The 24,339-nt window shown below is 46.0% G+C and overlaps 1 protein-coding gene across 6 annotated transcripts in view; it reads left to right on the forward strand.

Annotated features, from left to right (window-relative positions):
• Positions 1–16,965, forward strand: part of Acer2 (alkaline ceramidase 2) — a 58,177-nt gene extending 41,212 nt beyond the window's left edge. For 2 of the 6 annotated variants that reach the window (XM_006537878.4, XM_006537877.4), the window contains one exon: positions 1,835–5,325. In XM_006537878.4, coding sequence (XP_006537941.1) covers positions 1,835–2,100 — 266 coding nt within the window. In that variant the 3' untranslated portion in view covers positions 2,101–5,325. Of the gene's footprint in view, positions 1–1,834; positions 5,326–16,472 lie in introns of those variants that run through there. The other 4 variants (NM_139306.3, NM_001290541.1, XM_011250012.3 and 1 more) reach the window with 3 other exon arrangements.
• Positions 16,966–24,339: the final 7,374 nt, after the last annotated feature.

The following is a 24,339-nucleotide window of genomic DNA, read 5'->3' on the forward strand; positions in this document are numbered from 1 at the left end:
TAAAGCAAAGCTCACACAACATTTATAACGATTAACATTTGGGTGTTATAAGTTTCAGGTCTTTATCACATTGGACAGATAGTTTCTTTTCTTTTTCTTTCTTTCTTTCTTTTTTTTTTTTTTTTTCTTTTTGGTTTTTTTCAAGACAGGGTTTCTCTGTGTAGCTTGGGCTGTCCTGGAACTCACTCTGTAGACCAGGTTGGCCTCAAACTCAGAAATCTGCCATCCTCTGCCTCCCAAGTGCTGGGATTAAAGGTGTGTGCCACCATGCCCAGCGACAGTTAGTTTCTTATTCTTTTATTTATTATCATTATCATTATTATTATTATTTTGGTTTTTCGAGACAGGGTTTCTCTGTATAGCCCTGGCTGTCCTGGAACTCACTTTGTAGACCAGGCTGGCCTCGAACTCAGAAATCTGCCTGCCTCTGCCTCCCGAGTGCTGGGATTAAAGGCATACGCCACCATGCCTGGCTGTGTCTGGGTTTTTTTTGACTGGTTTCTGTGCCAATCTTAGACAAACCTCTTCCATCAAAATTTATAAAAATTTAGTTTTTGAAATATATATTACAAGCATAGGTGCTGGAGAGATGGCTCAGCAGTTAAGAGCACTTGCTGCTCTTATAGAGGACTGTAGTTCAGTTCCAACACCCAGGTTGAGTGGACCACAACCACCCCCAACGCTCATTCTAGGGGACCCTGCACCCTCTGGTGGTCTCTGCAAGTACTGCACAGATCTCCATATACTCACAGACATATAGACACATACATATAGAGTAAACCATTTTAAAATTATATTTTAAATATTTTAAAAGTAATTCATTTTTTTACATTTATATATATATGGATGTACATGCCATAGTAGTATATGTTTGGAGGTCAGAGGACAACTTTTGGGAGTCAGTCAGCTCTTTCCTTATACCATGTGAGTTCTGGGGATTGACTCAGGTCATCAAACTTGGTGGCAATCATTTCATCTACTGTGACATCTCACAGGTCTGTATTTTAAATCTTTAATTCATTTGGAATAAGCTTTCAGTGTAGTGTATAAGGAAGGATCTGTCTCCCTTTAAAAGACTTCTTTCTTATTTTTTTCTTTTCTTTCTTGTCTTTTTATTTGTTTGTTTGATCGGTTGATTTTTGTTTTGCTTTGTTTTTCAAGACAGGGAAGGGTTTTCTGTGTAACCTTGGTTGTCCTGGAATTATCTGGCCTCAGACTCAGAGATTTGCCTGCCTCTGTCCCCTGAGTGCTGAGATTAAAGGCAACGCCACTGCCAGGATTTATATCCTCATATAAAGGGCAAAACCGAAACTTTAGACAGGTGAAGATAATCTAAAAACAAAAGGATTTTCCCATAAAGCTTCGAGCATCCTTTAATACAGGCTACCTTCTAGTGGCAAGCACACCCTGAACATCTTGCTAAGGTTCTTGAGATCTAACTCTGGGTTCATCTGCTTCCACCTTGGCATTTCCAGTTTCATCCTGGACCCTCAGTAAGACTGAGAAGGCCCCAAAGGTATTTGGTCCAATTATGTCGTAGGATTTTTTTTTTTTAATTGTGGCTCGGGTTGGCTTTGAACACACAGTGTAGTCCTCTTGAGTCGGCCTCCTAGAGCCCTAGGGCTACAGATCTGAGCTACCATGCCATTTCAATGGAACTGTTTTGAAAACTAGGACAGGCTCAAGTGCTCATGATTTATCACACCCCTTCTGGCGTTGCTGGCTATCTCATCCTTTCTGTTACACTTGCCCTCTGGATGAAAGGGACAGCGGGGAGGATGGGTGGCCCCAGGGAGAAGCACTGCACCAGGCTCACATCTCCCTTCTCTTGCAGGCATATTCTCATCTGCCTTGCTTCGTACCTGGGCTGTGTGTGCTTCGCCTACTTTGATGCTGCCTCAGAGATACCTGAGCAAGGTCCAGTCATCAGATTCTGGCCCAGCGAGAAATGGGCTTTTATTGGTGTCCCTTATGTGTCCCTTCTGTGTGCCCACAAGAAGTCGCCAGTCAAGATCACGTGATGGCAAGGCAGTGACCAGCTTCTCTACTTACTTCTATTCGAGTGCGCGCTGGGCTTCGTTTGCTAGCAAAGATGGCTGAGGGGGTTGAGGAATTGGTGTGGTGTGGGTGTTTAAAATTCTGCTCCTTTGTGATCTAACTGGACCACTGTGCCTGACCTCCCTAGGTTAAGTAGAGGGCTCAGGGACATAAGGTGTCTTCCTCAGTATCCTTTCCAGGCATACGGGCTTGCTGGGTTATGTCCATAATGACATCAACAGAGTAGTTCTTTGGGAGACCTAGGGCAACCCAAAGTTTCTTGCTGGAGAGGGTAGCTTGCTGTTTCCACCATTTCCAGACTCTCAACCCCCTGATAAACAAGACCTTCTGATTTGGTGATGAAAGGTTCCAGAACTTTTCATTTTGCCGGGAGAAACTGTCCTTCAACAAAACCAAGTGGGCAAAACACGTGTGGGGGGTGTGACTAAGACGGGTGGCTTGTCACTCGCACCTCTTAGCTTTCCCAGGTTCTCCACGTGTTTGTGGATCCTTCCACTACCTCTGCTGAGAGATGGAGCCACGGCTTCAGAGGGCAAAGCTGGCAACACCCTCTATGCCAAAAGCTACACTCCTCTTTAAGCACACATTACATATAGACACTATTTCTGCTCTTCCAGAGTGCAGCAGCCTCAGACCCACAGAGAATCCTTCAGGTTATGTGAAGATTCCACACACAGCCCCCTCTTGTGACCTCTGTGAGAGCAAGGCCTCGTTGTAATCGCGGAGGCAGCTCTGGAGGCTTGACTGTGGAGCGCCTGTGAAGATTTTGGAAAGCTTTTCTTATTGGAAGCTTTTGGTGTGTCGTTACCTCCAAGATTCTGACCCCGTTTCTCTGCTGTTTTTAGGGGATATGTGCTTCCTGAGTGACGTAGCCTCCCTAGGATGTGGGCCTCCGGCTTTTGTTTTCATAATACCTGGTGCTAACTGGTTTCTCAGAGCACTTTGCTCTTCTTGATGCTGGGCGGTCACTACACTCTGATTGGCTGGCTGGGGATCCCAGGGAGGAAGGGGCAGACTCTGACATGAATGTCTCTCACCTGCATCCTACTGTCTTCACTGGGCTCTCTTCAGGGTATGAAGTGGGTATGGGGTATCTCAGGGATGTTTGTAACTCAGGCACCTTCTGCTTTCTGACATTCCATTGTCAGTGGTGAGACTGCACTCAGGGGACTGGAGTTGGAACACCGTTCTGAGTGGTGTCCTGAGTCTGAAGGAGCTAGCTGCGGGTTCTGGCACTTCTAGGATCTCTTACTCTGTTTAGAACCTTCACAGGGTACAAAGTGGGAACTGGACTTAAAGAGTTTTTAAATGAATAGACTTCATTCTGCTTTTGTGGCTTTGGAGTTTTAGAAGTAACTTGCTGGGCTATTTCTTGTTTATAGTCACAAATATTTATAGAACATGAAGGTGTAAAATAAGTTGTCTTTTATTAAATTCATAGCATTTACCAACTCTCCCAGGTAGCAAACACACAGTCATTTGATTGGCGATTTACAAGGCAGGAATACTTGGTTTTGAATGATTGTATATGTCATTTTACTGTAGCTTAAAATATGTTTAAAATGACTTTGAGTGAAATGTTTGTGGCAACCTAGGGGTTTATGGATCAGAATTGCGGCTGAGTCCTTTGGTTTTTGAGTCTAGAAGTTTTCAGAGGGCAAAATCAAACTAGCCTTGTTTCTGGTTCATCTTACCAGGCTCGGGAGCTGCCCTTATATATTCTACATAAGGACTTATTATACATAAGTCTGTATAAATGTCCTGAAGATGACACCTAGCTGCCTTCATCTGGAAGGGTCGTCTGGGGCTGGAGAGTTGGTTCAACAGTTAAGAACCCGTGTTGCTCTCTCCCAGACGACCCAGCGACTTGTGAGGCTCATAACCAGCAACTCCAGCCCTGGGGCATCTGACGCCCTCTTCTGACTTCTAAGGGCATTTGGTGCACACGTACATACAGGCAGGCAAAACATTTATACATGTAACGTAATAAATGCATAAGTTAGTGAGACGGCTGAAGGAAAGGAGTTTTAGATGCAAGGTTTAGTCTGACCTGAGTGCCCTTCCTTAGCCGCGATGGTGTCCTCAAAGTCAGGGAAGAACCATTTCTTTTTTATCAGGAAAAGGACTTATTCCCTAGGGCCTCTGCTGACATCCCTAGGAACAGAGATAAAATACGGATGGATGTGAATGAACATGCTTGGGTGAAAGGAGCCGAGTACCTGACTGGACCCAGTGGGCCACTTCCACAAGCGAAGCCCGGTAACCGATGTGCACTCCAGAATCTTCTCCCTTCTGGTAGAGATGACATCGATGAGTGATGTCGTGACCACTGGGCCCTGCATGGGTGTCGGGCTCTGTTCTGTTCCGAATCTACCTGAGATCTCAGGACAGAGGAAGCCATGAATGTTACCAAGTGGTCATGGCTGTCAGTGATTTTACAGTTTTGAACCATTATTGGTTTTTAGGAGAATTCTTCTCTCTCTAGTGCCCTGTGATGCCAAAGCCAGCCCTTCAGAAGTGTTCCTTCTGTCTGCTTCCCTTTGTAATGTGATCCACTCGGGGAAATGGGTGTCTACCCAGGGAAAAGTGCCTACCCCAGTCACGGGTCAACAGTGTTGTGTTGAGGATCAAACATGGCTCTGTGAAAATACTGCCACCCATTCTATTGGTTGGATTTCTCAGGAGTCTGAATCTTCCCTCACGAGTCCTCTTCTCCCAACCCCTACCCAGAGCCAACACTGGGATTTGAACCTTCTCTGACTCTCTTCTTCCCTCAGGTCTGACAACTAATGGTCTCTGGGGACACCCAGCTAGGGCCTTCCCCAACTCCTTATCCAGCTGAACTTGGATTCTTCCCAACCAGGGCTTGACCTGGGTGCTGTTGGTCCCACTGGCCAACAACACATCTTTGGCCAGATTGGGATTCTCAATAGATTTTATAGACATTATTCTCCCACAGACTTTAAAACATGGCTTGTGTCTTTCCATACACATCCGGTCAGATTTAAAACTATTTTATAACCACAGGAATTAAACCAAGCAAATAGAGTACTTTCAGATATAAACTGTGTTTCATACTTTATGTAGAGTGTGCTATGTATAGGCGGTATGTACCCTGGCTGAAGTAATATTAACCATAGCTCTGGGAGGATTTACAGACCTTTTGCACTTTATGCTTTTTTGTGAACTCTGATAACCATGGTCAATATTAAAGCCAATAACTGGCATTTTCTGTGAATAAACATGCATATGTATCTATTTCTGAAATTATTTCTTTCTTTAAACATTTATTATTATTTATTATTATTATCTGTATGTGTATGTATGTATGAATGTATGTATGTATGTGTGTATGTATGTATGAATGTATGTATGTATGTATGTATGACGTATGTGTTTGAATGGCAGCCCTCACATTGTGGAGACTGGGCTCTTCTTCCCTGCTTTATGTGGGTTCTGGGAGTTGAACTTAGGTTGTCAGTCTTGGGTGGCAAATGCCTTTACCCACTGAGCCATCCAGTTAACCCATTTGTTTGTTTATTCTACCAGAGTCTGACGAAGTCCAGTCTGGTTTTGAATACACACACACACACTCACATAGTTGAGGATGACTCTGAACTTCCGGTCCCCCTGCCTCTACCTCCCAAATGCTGGGATTACATGGGGGTGGTTTGGGTGAGTGGCCTCCGTAGGCTCACATGTCTGAACACTTGGTCCTCAGTTGGTGGGTGTGTCACTGTGGACAGTTTAAGGTTTTGAAGAACCTTCCACCATTCCCAGTGCGCTCCCTGCTTGTGGATCAAGACGTGAGCGCAGCTGTTCCTGCTTTTGCGCAGTCATTGAGGTTTATAGCCCTGTGGAGCTGTAGGCCCAGCTGGGTGCTTGCTTTTATAAGTTGCCTTGGTCATGGTGCTTTGTGTCAACAATGGGAAAATAACTAAAATAGCCACCACATCTAGGTCTTCCGAATTATTTCTGAAGTATCTATAATGATTTGTTTTTCCTTCTTCCTTCCCCTTCTTCCTTCTCCCTCTTTCCCTCCCTTCCTCGAGGCAGGATCTCATATTGTAGCTTAGGCTGGCCTGGAACTTTGGGCTCCTGAATGCTTGGGTTGCAGGGAGGGGTCACTGCTCTGAGCAAGAGTGCAGTTCATGTGTTGCAAAGCACAGTGTATTCGTCTGGGTCTGTGTGTGAGAGGTTTGGGCATTTATGACTATACATGCTTCAGGGAAGTTCATTGAGGTGTGAGACAAACATGTCAGAAACGTTCCAAGCACAGAGTACCCGACAGCGGTGCACCTTGATTGGGGATTCTGTGGTATGCCATGTGCCATCTCACACAGATGACTGCTTCAGGCAGTCAGTGGAGGCAACATCTTGTGACATTTCAAAACTGTCAGTAGCAAGTAGATCACCCCCCATTCCTCCCTCCCTTCCCCTTTGAGAAATGGGAGCCACCCTCTAAGTAACACCCCTCCCCCCTCCCCCTCCCCCCTCCCCCCAGCACACCAGGTGGCTGCAGGACAAGGCACATCCTCTCCCACTGAAGCCAGACAGGCAGTCCATTTAGGGGAAAGGGATCCACAGGAGCAGCTTCTTCATGAGGAGAGCGGAAACTGATAGTGAGATGTAAAGTGAATAAAAAAATGTAAAACAAAGACCAAATATTTATCTATCTAATCTAATCTAATCTATCATCTATCTATCTATCATCTATTTATCTATCATCTATTTCTTGATTTTTTTCAAACACATTTGAAACTTTCACGGCCCAAGAGCTATGTGGGTAGACTTATTATTAAAGGGACTTTTCTGTGGCAGGGTCTTCTTGCCATCACTGCCTGTGTGGCCTCTGGCAGTTAGCTTGACCTTACTTGACAGTCCTCACCCACTATAGTCACAAACCATAGTCTGTTTGTGAGATGTATAGGAGTCACTGTAATAAATTCCTAGGTCTAATTTCTAGGCTCCAGTCCAGCCCATTTGGTGTGGGCCTCAACTGCATTTGTGCAATAGACAGGCAGTCCTGATGAAGCAGGAACCTCAGAATTGCCTCTGTTCTCTTTGACTGTGTTCTGTGAGATAAACCGGGCTGTGGTGCAAACAAAACAACAACAACAACAACAACAACAACAACAACAACAAAATGCCCAAAACCTGTCAGTCAGTGACTGTGGTGGTAGGACCTGCATCTACCTACTTATTATTACTAACTTTCTGTGACGGTCATTTCAATTTAAGGTTAAATTCGGTGACCAGACTTCCTCTGGCTAATAGGGAGAGACACTGGCAGCCTTGGAGTCTTTTGATGTCTGAGGAGGCCTTCTCTCTATGGCAATGTCCCTGCATGTGATTTCCCGAAGGAATGATGTGCCTAGGAGCTACACCTCCTGTCCCCACAATAAGGAACCACTCTATGCAAGACTAAGCCAGGATCTGGTTTTGAAACTGAACTTGATCCTGAAAAGAGGATCGCCAGTCTCTTTCGATGCTCGGTAGTGTGAACAGAACCTAGGGAAGGTGAGGGCTCTGTGTTCAGGAGACGGTACAGAGTGAACCCCAGGATATCCTTGTAAGTCCCAGGCCAGCTAGTGAGAGCTTGTTTGGAAGTGGGGAAAAAAGGGAAAGAATTAAGAGAAGAAGAAGAAATAGGAGAGGAGGAAGGGAAGGAACAAGGAGGAGGAGAAGAAGACGAAGAAAGGGATGAAACCCAAAGATACTCACTGCATTAAGGTGCCAATATGAGGGGCTGGTGAGAGGGCTCAGTGGGTAAAGGCACTTGCTGTTAAGTCCACTGACCAGAGTTCAATCTCCAGCATCCATGCGGTAAAAGAAAGACTCCTGTAGGTTATTTTCTAACCTTCTCATGTGTACACACACATGCACACACACCAACAGCAACAACAAACAAATAAAAGGTAATTTTAAAAGAAGACTCTAACACAAGCCTGAACAGTCCAAACAAAGTAAAGTGAGTCTGTCAGAGGCCCCTGTGCTCCCAGGTCCATGCCATTGCAGAACTCCTCACAACTGTTAGGATGCAGGATCAACCAAGTGCGGAGGGGGCTGCCCACTCAGGGTGGGCAGGAAAGAGGCTGAGAGGAGAGGGCCAGGGACAATGCACCTTTCCAGGGTGCAGGATCAGTGACACTTCCTCTGGCTGGACTCCGCCTTCCAGTTTGCACCACCTCCCCAAAGGGCTACCAAATTATGAATCTATCCATGTGTTAGTTCATTGATGAAGTCAGAGCCCTTGTGAGCCAATCACTTCCCCAAATCCCATCTGTCTGCAGCCAAGCTTTCAACAAAGGAGCTTTCAGCTCAAACCATAACAATGGTTCTCCACACTGACAGCTATTCTTCTCCCGTTCTTTGAGACACTGGTCTAGTTTTTTTGTGTTTGTTTGTTTTTGTTTTGTTTTTAGCTTCAATTTACAGAACATGCGATATTTGTTTTTATGTGCCTGGCTTATTTCACTTAATGACCTCTAGCTCAACTGCCACAAATTCCAAGACTTCATTCTTTCATGTGGCTGAATAATATTCTCTTACATTTATTTTCCACGGGTGCTTCTATCAGCTGATGCCCTGAGTGAGAGCCAGTGGGTCACCAGTAATCTGTCTCCCTTTTGTTTCTCAAGCAGTTTGTCCCAGCTACAGAGAGATGAACGCAGGGTGGGGTTGGGGATAGCAGAGGTAGGTAGCTGTATACTAGAGAGACTTCTAATGTCTATGGCTCAGCGTGGTGAGGATAATTTACATCAATGTAATGTACATTTCAGGAAGAACTGGGAGAGAGGAATTCTCAGGCCCCTAGCACAAAGAATATTAGCTGGTCACTGGGATGGGAGTGGTAGAGATGTGGTTGTGTCGTTACACGGCATATGCATGCATTATCTTGGTGTGCTTGATAAATATGTACAGTTATTAGGTATCATTAAGAAGGAGTCGATATTACATCTAAAGACTTTCAAGTACTAAATAAGGCTTGGGAGGGCAGGCTAGGGTGTTTTGAACAAAAAGGGACCTTAATTTTCTGCAAGACTTCTCTCCAGGTTTACTGTTAGATTGTCCTTATCATGGGTTGTGGTACTGGATTTGACATATATTGTGTTTCATACTGTTGAATTTTTCTATAGTTTAAAATACAGTATCTGCATTTCATCCACCAGTTTGGGTAGAATTGGTTTTCCATCCTGCCTGCCCTCTTCCCCTCCCTCTCCCCTCCCCCCCCTCCACCACGTTTTTTTTGAGAGAGTGTGGCAAGGAGACAAAGATATTGCCCTGGCTGGGCTAGAACAGCTTTGAGAGATCCTCCCATCTCAGCCTGTGGGGTAGTTGGGGCTGCCTGTATCAGGCCTCTGTCACTTTTCAGGGTTCTGATAGCATCTTCCTTTATTGCCTTAAGTGGCACTGCTGTCTCTGACCATCTCTGGCCAGTGACACCTAGCGTACATGTGGAAGTGACCAAAGATAGGGCCAGAAACACAAAATAAAAAATTAAAATGGACAGACAGACGAACGAACAAACAAACAAACAAACAAACAAACAAGGCTTTTATGGGATTCTCTAGCTGTTTTATGAACAATGCAAGCAAGAGTAACCCCTGGGCCCGAAGGATGGAGAGAAACTAGTGGAGACGTCGCGCCACCGTGTGACCTTATGTGGTATTGCAGTTAGTGATGCCTGCTTGTCTCCAAACTCAACTTTTCAAATGGCAGACAAAATGTCAGTTTTCTCAGGGCACATGTTTGTTTCCTTGGATTTTTCTTTCAACTATCTCTCTGCCTTCTTTCCATCCTCTCTTTTCTCAGTAACTCATTGTTATAGTCTAGGGTGTTGGATCTTACTAGAATTTTTAAAATTTACTCAATGTAGTAAAGCAAATATTTTCCTGCATGTAAAACTGTCTTAATATAGATGTTGTCCAGAGGAAATTTTTGTCTGTCAGTCTATCAGTCTGTCAGTCAGTCATGCATCTATCTACCTACCTATTTGACCCAGTCGCATGTTCATGTACCTCACTCTGGCATTAACCTTAATTATTACTTAATATAAATCCCAGGATGCCCTGCGATTTCTGATCCTCCTGTCCCCACCTTCCAAGGCTGAGGTGACATGTGTGTGTCACCTGGTTTATTGAGAGGTTTGTTTGTTCTTGTTGTTTGTTTGTTTTATAAGAGTTATTTATTTTATATGTGTGCATGTTTTGCCTGAATGTGTGCCTAGAACCTTTGGGGGCCAGAAGAGGGTATCAAATTCCCAGGAGCTGGACTTATGAAGTTTGTGAGCTGCCATGTGGGTGCTGGGAATGGCGAGTCCTGCTTATCTACTTTTTCATTATTCTGTAGTGCTGGGAACTGGACTCACGTTTCCCCTTGCTTGAGACGCCCAATGTACCTGTCCGACAGCTCACAGGCCTGTGAGGATCAGAAATCGCAGGGCATCCTGGGATTTATATTAAGTAATAATTAAGGTTAATGCCAGAGTGAGGTACATTCTGTGCCTGGTCTGCCCTTGTCTTCTTCCTGGCATGTTTTGAGCTTTCTGACGTTGTCCCATTAAACGAATCTTCTGAGAAATGTGTGGTAGCACACATCTTAATCCCAGCACTCAGGAGCTAGAAGCAGGAGTTCAAGGCCAGCCCAGTCTATGTAGTGAGTTCCAGGACAGCCAGGGCTACACGGAGAAACCATGCAAGGTGGAGGCAGCACAGTGTGGGCCTCTACATGGCTCTAGAAGGCACCTGGTCCCAAACACCTATTTCCAAATAAGTCACATTGGATCTGGGTGAATGTGGGGAGGGGGTGGCTTTCGATCCACTCCAAGGTCTCTATAAGATGCTTCCTACATCACCTAAGAATGTGGGATTCCCCCCCCCCCACACCATGCATACCCAGATTCTTTTTTTTTTTTTTAAAGATTTATTTATTTATTATATGTAAGTACACTGTAGTTGTCTTCAGATACACCAGAAGAGGGCATCAGATCTCATTACGGGTGGTTGTGAGCCACCATGTGGTTGCTGGGATTTGAACTTCGGACCTTCGGAAGAGCAGTCGGGTGCTCTTACCCACTGAGCCATCTCACCAGCCCGCATACCCAGATTCTTATAACACTTTCATGGTTCACACACACACATACACATACAAACAACATGCATACCCAGATTCTTATAACACTTTCATGGTTCCCATTGGAGGGTCCATGCTAACCTTTCATCCTCTTGGGTCCAGCTGGGTGTGTATTTCAGGCACATTTTGCTGTGGCAATACACAGTGATGCTAAGAGGGATTTGTAAGCAGGATAGGAAGTAGTGGAGTTCGTTTGGTGTTCACTTGGCATAAAGTTCCTCTGTTCTGGAAGTTGGGGTTTTGGGGGGTGCAACTATCCTGTCACCCATGTCCCATTTATGCCATGACACCCTGGTGTGTGTATGTGACACCCTGGTGTGTGTGACACCCAGGTGTGTGTATGTGTGACACCCTGGTGTGTGTGACACCCTGGTGTGTGTGACACCCTGGTGTGTGTTGGTGTGTGTGACACCCTGGTGTGTGTTGGTGCGTGTGACACCCTGGTGTGTATTCCCAGAAGCATGCGGGGTTGACATGGAGGTCACTGGTCCAAACATGACTTCATCAATGAGTTCGCAGAGTAAGAGACATGGTGGCAGGAAGGCCTTGCTGAGCAAAGTCTCCTTAGATAGGAAAGCAACATGCAAACAGACTTGAGGGGTGTGTGTCAGGGGCAAGGAAGGTAAGATGTCCTCTGGGACAGTGCTCAAGGGATGACAGTGGCTTTCAGTTTGTATAAAGGGTCCCAATCAGTTCTCTGTTGTTAAACACTATCATAGTCCTCCTCCTCCTCCTCCTCCTCATCGTCATCATTGTCGTCGTCATCATCATCATCATCATTGTCATCATCATCTTTGATTACTTTTAAATAATATCTGGAGTTGACTGGGTGACAATGAAAAACATTTTAGCAGCTATCTTTAATCCTTCTAAAAATGGACCTAGTGAAAATTGTTTAAAGTCTCCGTGGTCAGTGTTGAACAGAAGGGAAAATCTGCTCTGTCCAGATTGCATTATCTGGTACTGATCTCATCTGGGGGTGTGGGGGTTTCTGTGGGGGAAATTCTATCTTTTTTTTTCAGAGAATGATGGGTTTTGAGTTTTTCAATTATATGGACCATCAATTAATAAGGAGACATAAATCATGGAAGACAAAGGAGGGGATTTTTCTCTTTTCCTTCAAGCTCAGCCAGGGGAACTTTCCCCTTCCCCGGGGTTGCTTAGATCAGACAGAGTGGAGCGAATCCTCACTGGGAGAAGTGTTTCCTCTTCCCTGTGTGCATTCTGCTTAGAGGACAGGGGGGCCTGGATGAGAGGCCTGACCCCCTCCTGCCTCCATACAGTGACCAACCCTGACTGTGAGCAGGATTCAAGCAAGTAAACAAGCAAGTGCCCTGCTCTTGAAGTGGGACAGGTTGAGATTTTCGTCTCTCTGGGTGACCTGGCAGAGCCAAAGGATTTGTGTCCCCAACAGGAGGGGGCACAGATCTTAAGCTGGGAACAGGAGGGTCTTACTCCAGAGAAAGCCACTGGTCAACACAGGGAAACAAAACTGACAGAAACACATGGATATACACACATAAACACACACACATAAACACACACACACAAACACACACACACACACACACACACACACACACACACACACACACACACACACACACACACACACCAGGGGTGGCTACCACACAGTCATACAACTGAATAGGCAGAGGTGTGTCCAGTGACATCTCACATGGATCCTGGGCACTCAATCTGCAGCCCCATCTGACCTCTCCTATGTGTCCAGCCTGAACCGGCTTTGCTTCTGGAGGTGACAGACCAGGAGACTTTCTAATTTGTTTCCTTTTGGGCTGGAGGTGCCAGATTCATCCGTATGGCAGTGACTGATCAGAGTCCTGGGAACTACCCCCCTAGTAGCTCCTCCCATTGCATTCTTGCCTGATCTGAGAGGCTCTGGGGTCTTGGTGGGCCTTCCAGACATGTTGTGGGGGCATTCACAAGAGAAGACAGCTCACACGTAGATTTAGGCCAACTGAAAGTCTTGATTAGCTGGCTGACAAAACTACAGTGGATGCTCAGGACTCCACTGTAGTACTGACACTTTCTTGGGTGAACTTTTAAGTACAAAGGCCATGTTCTGGGTTGATACACTGCAGTTCCTAAGAACATTTAGCCTGAAGTGGAACTACAGAAGCCAAAAAAGCAAGGTTAGTATATCAGAGACTTTCTCTGAACTATGGACTTTGATGGCTTAGGTCTTTGTTTTCATTTTCGGCAGGTGGTGCTGTCTACATGCTGACTTTCACAGCCTGAATAGCATTTCCATCATGGAGTCAGTTATGCTAAGGTCTGGGGCCCTGTAATGATATGACTGACCATGGCCTGTAACACAGATTCAGGTTACCTGACTGACTGTGGTCTAGAGCACAGCATGCTGCCAACTAGCACACCCTCTGTGTGCCTGGGCCCACAGACACTTGTCATTTTAGTCAGGAAGCAAGTGAGCATGTGAGAAGGTGTGCTCTCGGGATGAGGTGATGCCTCCGTGGCAGTGGCTGGATGTGGGCAAGCTTTCCAATAAGCTGAAACTACAGCGTGCCCTGAGACCTACCTAACCTGGAAGAGCAGTGGGGAGCGATGTGAGCAAGAGTAGTCTGGCACCTCCAGACAACCCAGGCTCAGTCAGGATAACATCCCTACTGCTCCAAGGTCATTCCCCAGAAACTCTCACTGTGAGTTTCCCCAGTATCAGCCTGACTCTCTAGAATGGTGTCTGTGACCTTCCTGTACTTTCATAGAAGTTTCTCTTCCTACCATGGACGTGTCCTTCTGTTTGTCTTTGTAACTGGAGAGGAGGAGACTGTGGGTCCTTAAGTTTCTACAATCTAGCGACACAGAGTGACACTTGCCTGCCTCCTGAATTTGGGAGTGAGAGGTTCCAGGTGCTGGCTCACCTCACAAAAGGACTCTGAATGTGGGGCACCTGTTCTACTTCCCTGAGTCCATACACAACACCAACAGCCTGGTCAGTTTCTGTTCTAGAGATGGGAAACCTGTTAACTGTGCCCATCAAGGTAGAACAGGATGGGCCAGGCAGGGCTGGCCGCCAGCCACTGTAATGGCCTCTGAGGGTCAAGATCACCCATGAAAGCAGTGGGAAGAGGGGAGAGTTCTGCTCTGCTTGCCAAGCTGTGTCCTCGGTACTGGGAATGGTATGGAGAACCGAACAAGCATGTGACAGTCCCATGGGATAATTAGATTTGGTGGCCAATCCAGTGGCCTTAAAACCATCCTAATCCTGTCTCCCAAAGTTGCCTCCCCTCAGCCCAAATCAGGTTCCTCATTCCCACCAAGCATTTCTTCTTTGTCTGAAGTTTGAAGGGAAAGGGAGAAGGGAGGGGTGCCTTGTCTTACCTCCAGGGCCCGGCACAGCTTGGCATGCGTCCACATGGCGTGTTTGGGGAGATAGATCTCAAACACAGAGCATCATCTGGAGAAGTTCTAGCCAAACTTGTGTCAACCTGGCCCTTTGTCCCTCTGTGCAGCACCTCTGCTGCTGAAGTGTGACAAGGTGACAGGGCCACGAAAGTTCCTACTTTCTCTTCAAGCGAAAGAAAGCCGATGGAATAAAAGCACTTATGATGCCCAGACAACCATTGCCCGGGCTCTAGGCTTGCAAGATCCTCTCTCTGTGACTTTGGCAGGTTCTGTCATCTGTTTGAGCCCCTGAAATGGGGCTGGTGTCTCTGAAGAGGGGACTGTTCCTTTGTGTCACTGGCTTCACTGCATGTCCCAGGCTGGTCTGGAATTCACTGTGTTCCTGACTGGCCTCAGATTCTTTTTTTTTTTTTTTTTTTTAAAGATTTATTTATTTATTTACTTATTTATTTATTTAATGTATGTGATTGTTGGTATCAGGACCTTTGAAACCTGTGACGTCACATAGGCGGGACCTGTAGACTTGTTGCCAAGACAACAGCCACCATATTCCCAGAATCCACTTGGCTCACCTCCCACCTTTACCTGTGTTAGGTAAACATATATAAAGAAAGGCTCAGTTCTGGTAGGCGCCAGCCCCGGTCCCCGGAGGACTCTCCACGCCCGCCTCAGGTGCCCTAGTACACCCAGGATCTTGAGATTACTGGTGAGTGAAACACAACATCTGTTCCAAAAACCCCGGAGGGTCTTGTGCCAGCAGGAACAGGGACAAAGGAAACCCGCCCGACCAGCGGCTGGGGTTCGTTCATTCGGCGCCAGTCCTGCGCCATCTTGGGCGCGAACTCGGCGGGCCCTAGCACACCAAGGATCTTGGGATCACTGGTGAAGTGGAGCACAACATCTGTTCCAAAAACCCCGGAGGGTCTTGTGCCAGCAGGAACAGGCACAAAGGAAACCCGCCTGACCAGCGGCTGGGGTTCGTTCCCATCGGCGCCAGCCCTAAGCCATCTCGGGCGCAAACTCGGCGGGCCCTAGCACACCCAGTATCTTGGGATCACTGAGACCAGTCTATGCAGGAAAGCACGTGGGCGGCAGAAGTAACAGAGCTTCTTGGACAGGGTCCCTTCGGGCCTTCATCCTCAGCCAGGAGGCAGAGCTGAGACTCAACCCCTTGGCACCTTCCCTGCCAGAGGAGAGTTGGCCTCCAGGGAGGGCTCTAACCCTGGGACTCAGGACGTGGATCTGAGCTCCAGATCTGTGCACCTTCCCTGCAGGGGGAGGGCTTGCTTGCAGAGAGTGCTCTGACCACTGGGACTCCGGTGAGAGTTGGACTCCCAGTGATAGAACTTAGTGGGGAAACCTCCACTCAACTCCCGATTCGGTGTGCACACAAAAAAATCACGAAGGACCATCATCTTGATGTAAATACATGAGGACGTTTAATTACAGAGCTCTTGACCGACATGCATTCCACACAGGAGATAATGGATGTCGGCCACGAGGCTCGAAAGCTAGGGGGTTTTATGGGGTAAGGGGCTTAGGGGTGTGGAATTCAGCATAACGACACACTATTGGCTTATTCAAACATTAACAGAAAGATTACAGAGCATCAGGGCTTTGTTTCTGTGGGCTGGGGGCTTATCTTTGTTCACATAGCAACCAGTTGATGTATGACTTTACCTGGCGTCAAGGGGCAATAGACAGAGGGGAGGTTCCCGCCAGGTGGTGCCGACCCAGACAAGATAGCCCTGCTTGTACAATTAAGCTGTTCTTAGGACTGTCTTAACAACAGCCCTGTCTGTTCTGCTTTGTTCTCGGCCCCCGGCTGCCGGGGGTTCAAGGACAACTTTTTTTACATGAATCACAAGATACAAAATCTCATTTTCTTTCACCAGGAGTGCTGACAGAGGCTAACAGAATCACAGGAGGAACAAACTCCAGCCAGAGACAGCTCGAACATCTAACACCAGAGACTACCAGATGGCGAAAGGCAAACGTAAGAATCTTACTAACAGAAATCAAGACCACTCGGCATCATCAGAACCCAGTATGCCCACCACAGCGAGTCCTGGATACCCCAACACACCCGAAAAGCTAGACTCGGATTTAAAAGCATATTTCATGATGATGTTAGAGGATATCAAGAAGGACTTTAATAACTCACTTCAAGAAATACAGGAGAACACTGCTAAACAGGTAGAAGAACTTAAAAAGGAAGCACAAAAATCCCTTAAAGAATTGCAGGAAAACCCAACCAAACAGGTGATGGAATTGAACAAAACTATCCAAGACCTAAAAAGGGAAGTAGAGAATCTCAGGTGCAGAAGATTCCATAAAAAACATGGACACAACAATCAAAGAAAATAAAGGCTCCCCTGGTCTCCCTCATCTTCCCCTCCCTCTCTCCTCTTCCCCTCCCCCCTACTTCTCTTTCCACAGTCACCTTGCCCCACTCTCTCCCAATAAACCTCACATGGAACTGTTTGGCTTGGTGTGGTTCAAGATCATAACAGAGAGTACACCACTGCTCTCTCAGACACACCCGAAGAGGGTATCAGACCCCATTACAGATGGTTGTGAGCCACCACATGGTTGCTGGGAATTGAACTCAGGATCTCTGGAAGAGCAGTCAGTGCTCTTAACCGCTGAGCCATCTCTCCAGCCCTGGCCTCAGATTCCTGGTCTCTCTGCTTTGGCTCCCCAGTCTTCAGATTATAGGCCTCCATTCCCAGCTAGAAGCTAATTATATCTGACGTTGGAGGGCACTGACCAGTGGGCAGAGAAGCCTACTGTGAGGTTCGAAGTAGGAAGACTCCAAGGAGCCTTACTTAGATTAGATCCCACCCTGGAGCGATTCACTTGGTCCTTTCGCAGGGGGCTGGGTCAAGTGAAGATGGAAAACCAGGGTGCCCTGGTTTAGAGCAATTCGTGAGGCCTGGTTCCTTTCATAGCCGAGGCTTAGGCTAAGGGCATCAGGAACCCTAACCCCTTTCCTCTTGCCTTGGGATCTCTTTCCAGGGGGACCCCAAAGACTCCTTGGACTAAGTCAGAGAGGTCTGACTGTATACTGCGGCCGTTGGCCACCAGGTGTCACTAGTGGCTCTGCAGTCCAGGGATGGAGATGGCAGGTACCCTGTGGGAGCTGGGAACCCCTGGAGGGAGTCACTCCTGCCGGGTGGGATGTGGACTAGGACAATGTTAGGGACACCCAGCAAGTGTTCTGTACGGAGTGTGTGAGGAAAGCATGATGTGGCTCTGAGCCATCTGCCCCATGGCTTTCTGCCTTGGGTTATCCTAAGAGCTTCACCTCCCTCCTGCTTGCTCAAGAAGGGACTTTGGAACTCCTGCCCCAGTGGGCCTCCAGAGTGATCCCCCGGGGTAAGGAAATTGGTTTCAGTGCCTAGTCCAAAATCTGAATGCTTATTTTTCTCTGAGTCACTCATGGTCACCTGTGAGTGAAAATCTCAAAGGAGAGGTGAGAGAAAGCCCCTTCTTGGTCCTGCTTCGAGTGTGGCCCAGGTGGGTTGTCTGAGCCTGGCCCCAGGGTCTGTACTACAGAAAAACCTGGCCACACATTTTACAACTTTTGATTCTTGCTTCCAAAATGATATTTTAATTTCCTAATCCCTGAACGAACAGTAGGGTCTCACAGAGCCACTAGTTTGGATACACGTTTGAGACCTATAGATGTACGGATGGAGATCTGGGCCTTCTCAAGGGGACAGTCAGCCATTTTTACCACATCCTCAGTTTTCTGGAGCCAAGAGAGACAAGGGTGAATTGCAGTCAGCCCTTCTTAGGTTGGGTCTCCTCACATGTAAAATTAGGGCAGCTTTCATTAATACATGATCATTAATTTTACATCTGCTTGGCTGGACCAAGCATGTCAATGGACAGACATGATTGAAGGTATTTTTGAGAGGGGAGGATATGTTTGGCTGGCAGACTTTGAAAAGAGCTCGTCCTTGGGTTATTGTGGAAGTGACTTCACCCATCAACCAAGGCTCAAATAGAAAAAAGCCTGTCTTCATCAGAGCAAGAGAAACTTCCTCTCTCTTACACGGCTGGCAGACATCAGCTACACTGAGGCTTCTCTTCCTCACTGAAGAATATCAGTTGTCCAGGATTCCAGCCCTTAGCTGTAAGTGGAACCACATAGCCTTGACTCTTGTGTCTCTGGCGTATCCTACTCCTGCAGATTCTAGACTTACCAGTTTACATAATTATGTGAAATGTCTTCTATAACAAATCTCTTTCCACCTCATAAAACATCATGTGGGTTCTGTTTCTCTGGAGACCCCTTGCTATCCAGGAGTATTAACTGGAAGTAAAATATTAAACGAAAGCACTGAAAGGTGTTTTCTGTTTGATTTTTGTATCCAACTTGTCAGCTCTCTCACTCAAGCATTAAAAAGATGCCTACATCCGTAGATTAAATACCTTAGAGATCACCTCCGAGGCACCAAAATCTGATAGTATCACATTAGGAAAAGAACCCTCCTGGAGAAGTTTGACCAAGAGCAAGCCCAAGTTAGTTTTCCACTTTTTCACCCCATGCCCCACCCCTTGTCTTAAATTTGTAGTTTCTGGCTTGTCTGTAATCTGTTGTGTATCTGTCTATGCCTGTATGACATATGACTATCTGTTTCTCTATGTCCCCAATAAAAGGACTTTGTTTCGCATTTATTAAATGGGATAGAAAGTATGTGGGGGAAGGATTTTTACAGAAATCTTCACAGAGTTTTACAAGGGACTCCAATGGACCCCTATTGACACAGACAAGAAACAGTAATTTAAGCGTGCTGTTTATCAAGATATATCCATATGCTGTTCCTAGCATTTTTGGCAGGTATTTACCGCACAAGATTTCTTTTGACTTTTGCAGTTCTCAGTAATATATCACATATTTAACACACATACACACTCATGCATCCCTCTGGGTCAGGGTAAGGAGGAAACATAATTTAAGATTAAAGTTATACATTAGCTTAGGTTTTTTTCTTTGTTTGTTTTTTGATTTTTGTTTTTGTTTTTGAGACAAGGTTTCACTGTGTAGCCTTGGCTCTTTTGGAACTTGCTCTGTAGACCAGGCTGGCCTCAAACTCACAGAGGTCCACCTATCTCTGCCTCCTTGGTGCTGGAATTAAAAGCATGCACCGCCACCCGGTATACATTGTTCTCTTAAAGGCAGGATAAACAAACAGGCTTAGTACTCAGCAGGTTAGCAGTTTTATCTTTTATTTTTTCCAGGACAGGGTTTTTTTTTGTGTAACCGAGCCCTAGCTGTCTTGGACTTCCTTTGTAGACCAGGCTGGCCTTGAACTCATAAGAGATCCACCTACCTCTGCCTCCTGAGGGCTGGGATTAAAGGCGTGTGCCATCACAACTGGCTGCAGTCTTAACTCTCTCTTTTTTTTTTTCCTTCGAGACAGGGTTTTTCTGTGTAACCCTGGCTGTCCTGGAACTCACTCTGTAGACCAGGCTGGCCTTGAACTCAGAAATCCACCTGCCTCTGCCTCCCAAGTGCTGGGATTAAAGGTGTGCGCCACCACTGCCCGGCACAGTCTTAACTCTTAAATGACTTCAAGATGTAGGTAAACTCTGGCTTTGAGGTCTAGCAAAAGTTTCAGTGTCTTAGAATGTAAGCGATGATTTCATAAGACTATATCGCCACATCTTAGGAGGGGAATCGTTCTTCCTTTAAACTCGGAAATCCATTGGCCAACCTTCCAACACATTCTACTTTGAATGGACTGACTGCCTGGCTTCTGTCACATTATTCCTTTGAGGGGAACACTCCCTCAGTTCCCTTATCGTTCCATTTTCCTGAGCTTTGGAATGTGAGGCAGATGGCTGTCTGCCTCTTGTCACAAGTTTCTTGGGTGGGAAAGAGCAAGAGGCAGCGATTTCCCTCTCTTCCCATCATCCACAGTCGCTATTCAGCCACGTGTGCTTCAGAGTATAAAAGGCGAGGGCGTGGGTGTTTTATAATTTTTAAGACATAGACCTCATTTCAACCCAGTGCTTCTTAGCACTTGATGGCAATTAATAATTCTATTAATTATTTTTAGCAGATTTGAAAACCTTCGTGTCCCTAGTGCACTTTGGAGATCGAAAATACTTTTTCACTGTTATCTTCTTCCCCCTCTTTTAAAATTGGCATTATAATAAAACCACCCAGGATCACATTCAGGGCGCTTTATGATACGCACTGATTTGCGTATGATACACATTTGATTTGTGAAGCTTAGCCTGTGAGTCAAATTGCAGAGGTCACGTGACACACGTCCTCCACTTCTGTGGATCGGAAGTCTGTGCACATTTCCCTTGCTCAGCCCTTGAGAGTCGGATGGCTTTGCTTTCAAAAATTGGTAAATAATAACACATACAAATGTTTATGTGACATACATATATATTTTAAAGGCCCAAAGAATAATACCAAGAACAAAATGCAAGAACTGGAAAAAATAGTTCAGTGATTTAGAGCACTGGCTGCCCTTGGAGAGGACCCAGGTTTTATTCTCAGCACCCACATGGCTACTTATAACTGTCTTTAACTCCAGTTCCAGAGCATCTGGTATCTTTTCTGGCCTCTGCAGGCATTAGGCACACATGTGATGCACAGACAAACATGTAGGCCAAATACTTATACACAGAAAGACAAAACAAAATGAAACAAAAAAACCAAACCAACCCCTGCCAAACAAAACGAAACAAAACAAAACAAAACAAAACAAAACATGACTCATCTCTTCTAAACTATGTATCTGGAAAGCCCTGCTCACCCCCTGCTGTTTTAACACTTAAAGTCTATGTCCCAGCCAACCCCTTGTTTTGAGCCATCTTGAAAGTCAGTCTCTTTCCCTCCACCCCGCCCCCCCCACCCCCACCCCCCCACCCCAGGGTACCCTCTGTGCAGCCATAGGCCCCCTGCTTTGAACTTGTGTAAACGGGGTCCCACACTAGGTCCCATCTATGACTTGTTTCCCCATCATCTTTCATGGGCTCCCTCTTACCGATGTGTGCTGTCACAGTTCACCCAGCCTCCCTGGTGACTAATTATCCCTTAGTAAATATAGTAGTGTCTCCATTCCTCACTGTCAATAGACAGAGCAGCCTTTGTTACTGTGAGTGTTGTCTCTCAGGACTGTCTTAGATGTCTCTTGGCACAAAAGGACAAGATGTTTTCTAAACTGTAAAAATCAGTCTTTTTCCATCAACAATGGCTGTTCTGTCAAGGGCCAGAACTCCACAAACCTCCCTCATCTTGTGTTCATGTCTGTTTGCTCCAACCCTGGATGCCAGGAGTTCCTGAGACTTGACTCTCTGGCACATCCTCCTGGTCCCACTGACTGTGAATTAGCTAACTGTGTCGCATTATGAGGTCAAGCTCTACCGTTGAGATGATACAGGCATCATCCTTATCCTAACACACGTGGGCATCCCACTCTGGTCCTTGCTTGCCAAGTTTGCATCCTTGTGCTTCCGTTAGCAAATCTAAGCTGCCTTGCTGAGTGTCTTAGTCAGGGTTTCTATTCCTGCACAAACATCATGACCAAGAAACAAGTTGGGGAGGAAAGGGTTTATTCGGCTTACACTTCCATACTGCTATTCATCACCCAAGGATGCAGGACTGGAACTCAAGCAGGTCAGGAAGCAGGAACTGATACAGAGGCCATGGAGGGATGTACTTTACTGGCTTGCCTCACCTGGCTTGCTCAGCCTGCTCTCTTATAGAACCCAAGACTACCAGCCCAGAGATGGTCCCACCCACAAGGGGCCTTTCCCCCTTGATCACTAATTGAGAAAATGCCTTACAGTTGGATCTCATGGAGGCATTTCCTCAACTGAAGCTCCTTTCTCTATGATAACTCCAGCTGTGTCAAGTTGACACAAAACTAGCCAGTACACTGAGTTACTTACACTTTGTTGTCTGTGTGACCCTGGGGATATCCTCGTGAGACACAATTACTAGAGGATAAGTGAGATGTGTATCTTTCACTTTACCCACAGACAGGAAATTGTTATTTATGAAAAAGTGATGTTGTAATCAGAGTAGCAGCTTTGCCATTCACTGCTTTCTCAGAGGCAGGTGAAAGGCGACAGGAATGGATTTATTTACACTTTGAGTTTGAGAGTATTGGGGTTGGTCTGGTGCGACGATGTATTCCAAAGCAAAATTCTCTATCTGGTTGCCCCAAGATGGTTGACTTCTCACGAAAACTAGCTTTTGTTGCACAAACCTTGTTCCCCGTTGGGTAGCAAAGAGAGATAGGCAGGACTTCCTGGGAGGGAGAAATGAACTCTGGGAAGAAGAAAGAGGAAGGCCCTTTTGCCAGAAGACATCAGAGGAGATGGATGTGACTACAGGCCTGGAAGGTATAGCTAACCATGAGGCTGGATGAGGCTAGATGGTCAGGTTAACTTAGATGAACTAGTTGAGAGGCTGCTCAGCTAAACCCTAAGATTTTTTTTTAATATCTATCTATCTATCTATCTATCTATTATATCTATCTATTATATCTAAGTACACTGTAGCTGTCTTCAGACACACCAGAAGAGGGCATCAGATCTCATTACGGATGGTTGTGAGCCACCATGTGGTTGCTGGGATTTGAACTCAGGTCCTTCAGAAGAGCAGTCAGGGCTCTTAACCGCTGAGCCATCTATTCAGACCAAGGCCTAAGCTTTGAAATAAAGGTCTCTGTGTTGTTATTTGGGGGGGGGGTACTAGTTGATAACTGTCACCATATTAATTTCTAGCTTTAATTAATATATATATTAATAATCACTTTTTATAAGAGAGAAACATTCTTGGTTCCTTTCAGTCTTGCCTGGAGCAATGTTGCAGTTTATGGGCAGTGTGAAGCAGGAGTTAAAGAATGCACTGTTAGATCTGAGCTGAGTTATGCTAAGTGCTCAGTTTGTGAGGTTAACATTTTCCAGGGAGACAGTCACTCTTCTGCAGCCAAGGTTTTGGGCTGTTCTCACCAGCAGTGTAGATTTCCTGGAGAGATTATAGCTTCAACAGGGCCCCTTTGCTAATTTATATTATCAGCAATTCTTGGTAGTACCAATTTTCCATGCCCTGCTGTACTGGCTAGTTTTGTGTCAAGTTGACACAGCTGGAGTTATCACAGGAAAAGGAGCTTCAGTTGAGGAAATGCCTCCATGAGATCCAACTGTAAGGCATTTTCCCAATTAGTGATCAAGGGGGAAAGGCCCCTTGTGGGTGGGACCATCTCTGGACTGGCAGTCTTGGTTCTATAAGAGAACAGGCTGAGCAAGCCAGGTGAGGCAAGCCAGTAAAGAACATCCCTCCATGGCCTCTGCATCAGCTCCTGCTTCCTGACCTGCTTGAGTTCCAGTTCTGCATCCTTGGGTGATGAATAGCAGTATGGAAGTGTAAGCTGAATAAACCCTTTCCTTCCCAACTTGCTTCTTGGTAATGATGTTTGTGCAGGAATAGAGACCCTGACTAAGACACCTGCTAAGCAGGTCTCATAGCACCGAGGCCTCTGTGGCTGACAGGCAGTATCGCTTCTTTGTGGACTTTGCCTAAATTTTCTTGACTGCTGTTGAGACTGAACCTCCTCAGAAGCTGACTGGCCTTTTTTAGTTCTTCTGTAAAGGGCTTATTTGTATCTTTTGTGCATTTTTTTTTTTCCTACAGAAAGTAGAGCAGTGGTTACCCTGCTGGGGTAGGGATGAGAGGGATAGAGGGTAACTTTTTTTTTTTTTTTAAATTTCGTTTTGACTTTT

Source organism: Mus musculus, chromosome 4, assembly GCF_000001635.26.
Source record: "Mus musculus strain C57BL/6J chromosome 4, GRCm38.p6 C57BL/6J".
NCBI lineage: Eukaryota > Metazoa > Chordata > Mammalia > Rodentia > Muridae > Mus > Mus musculus.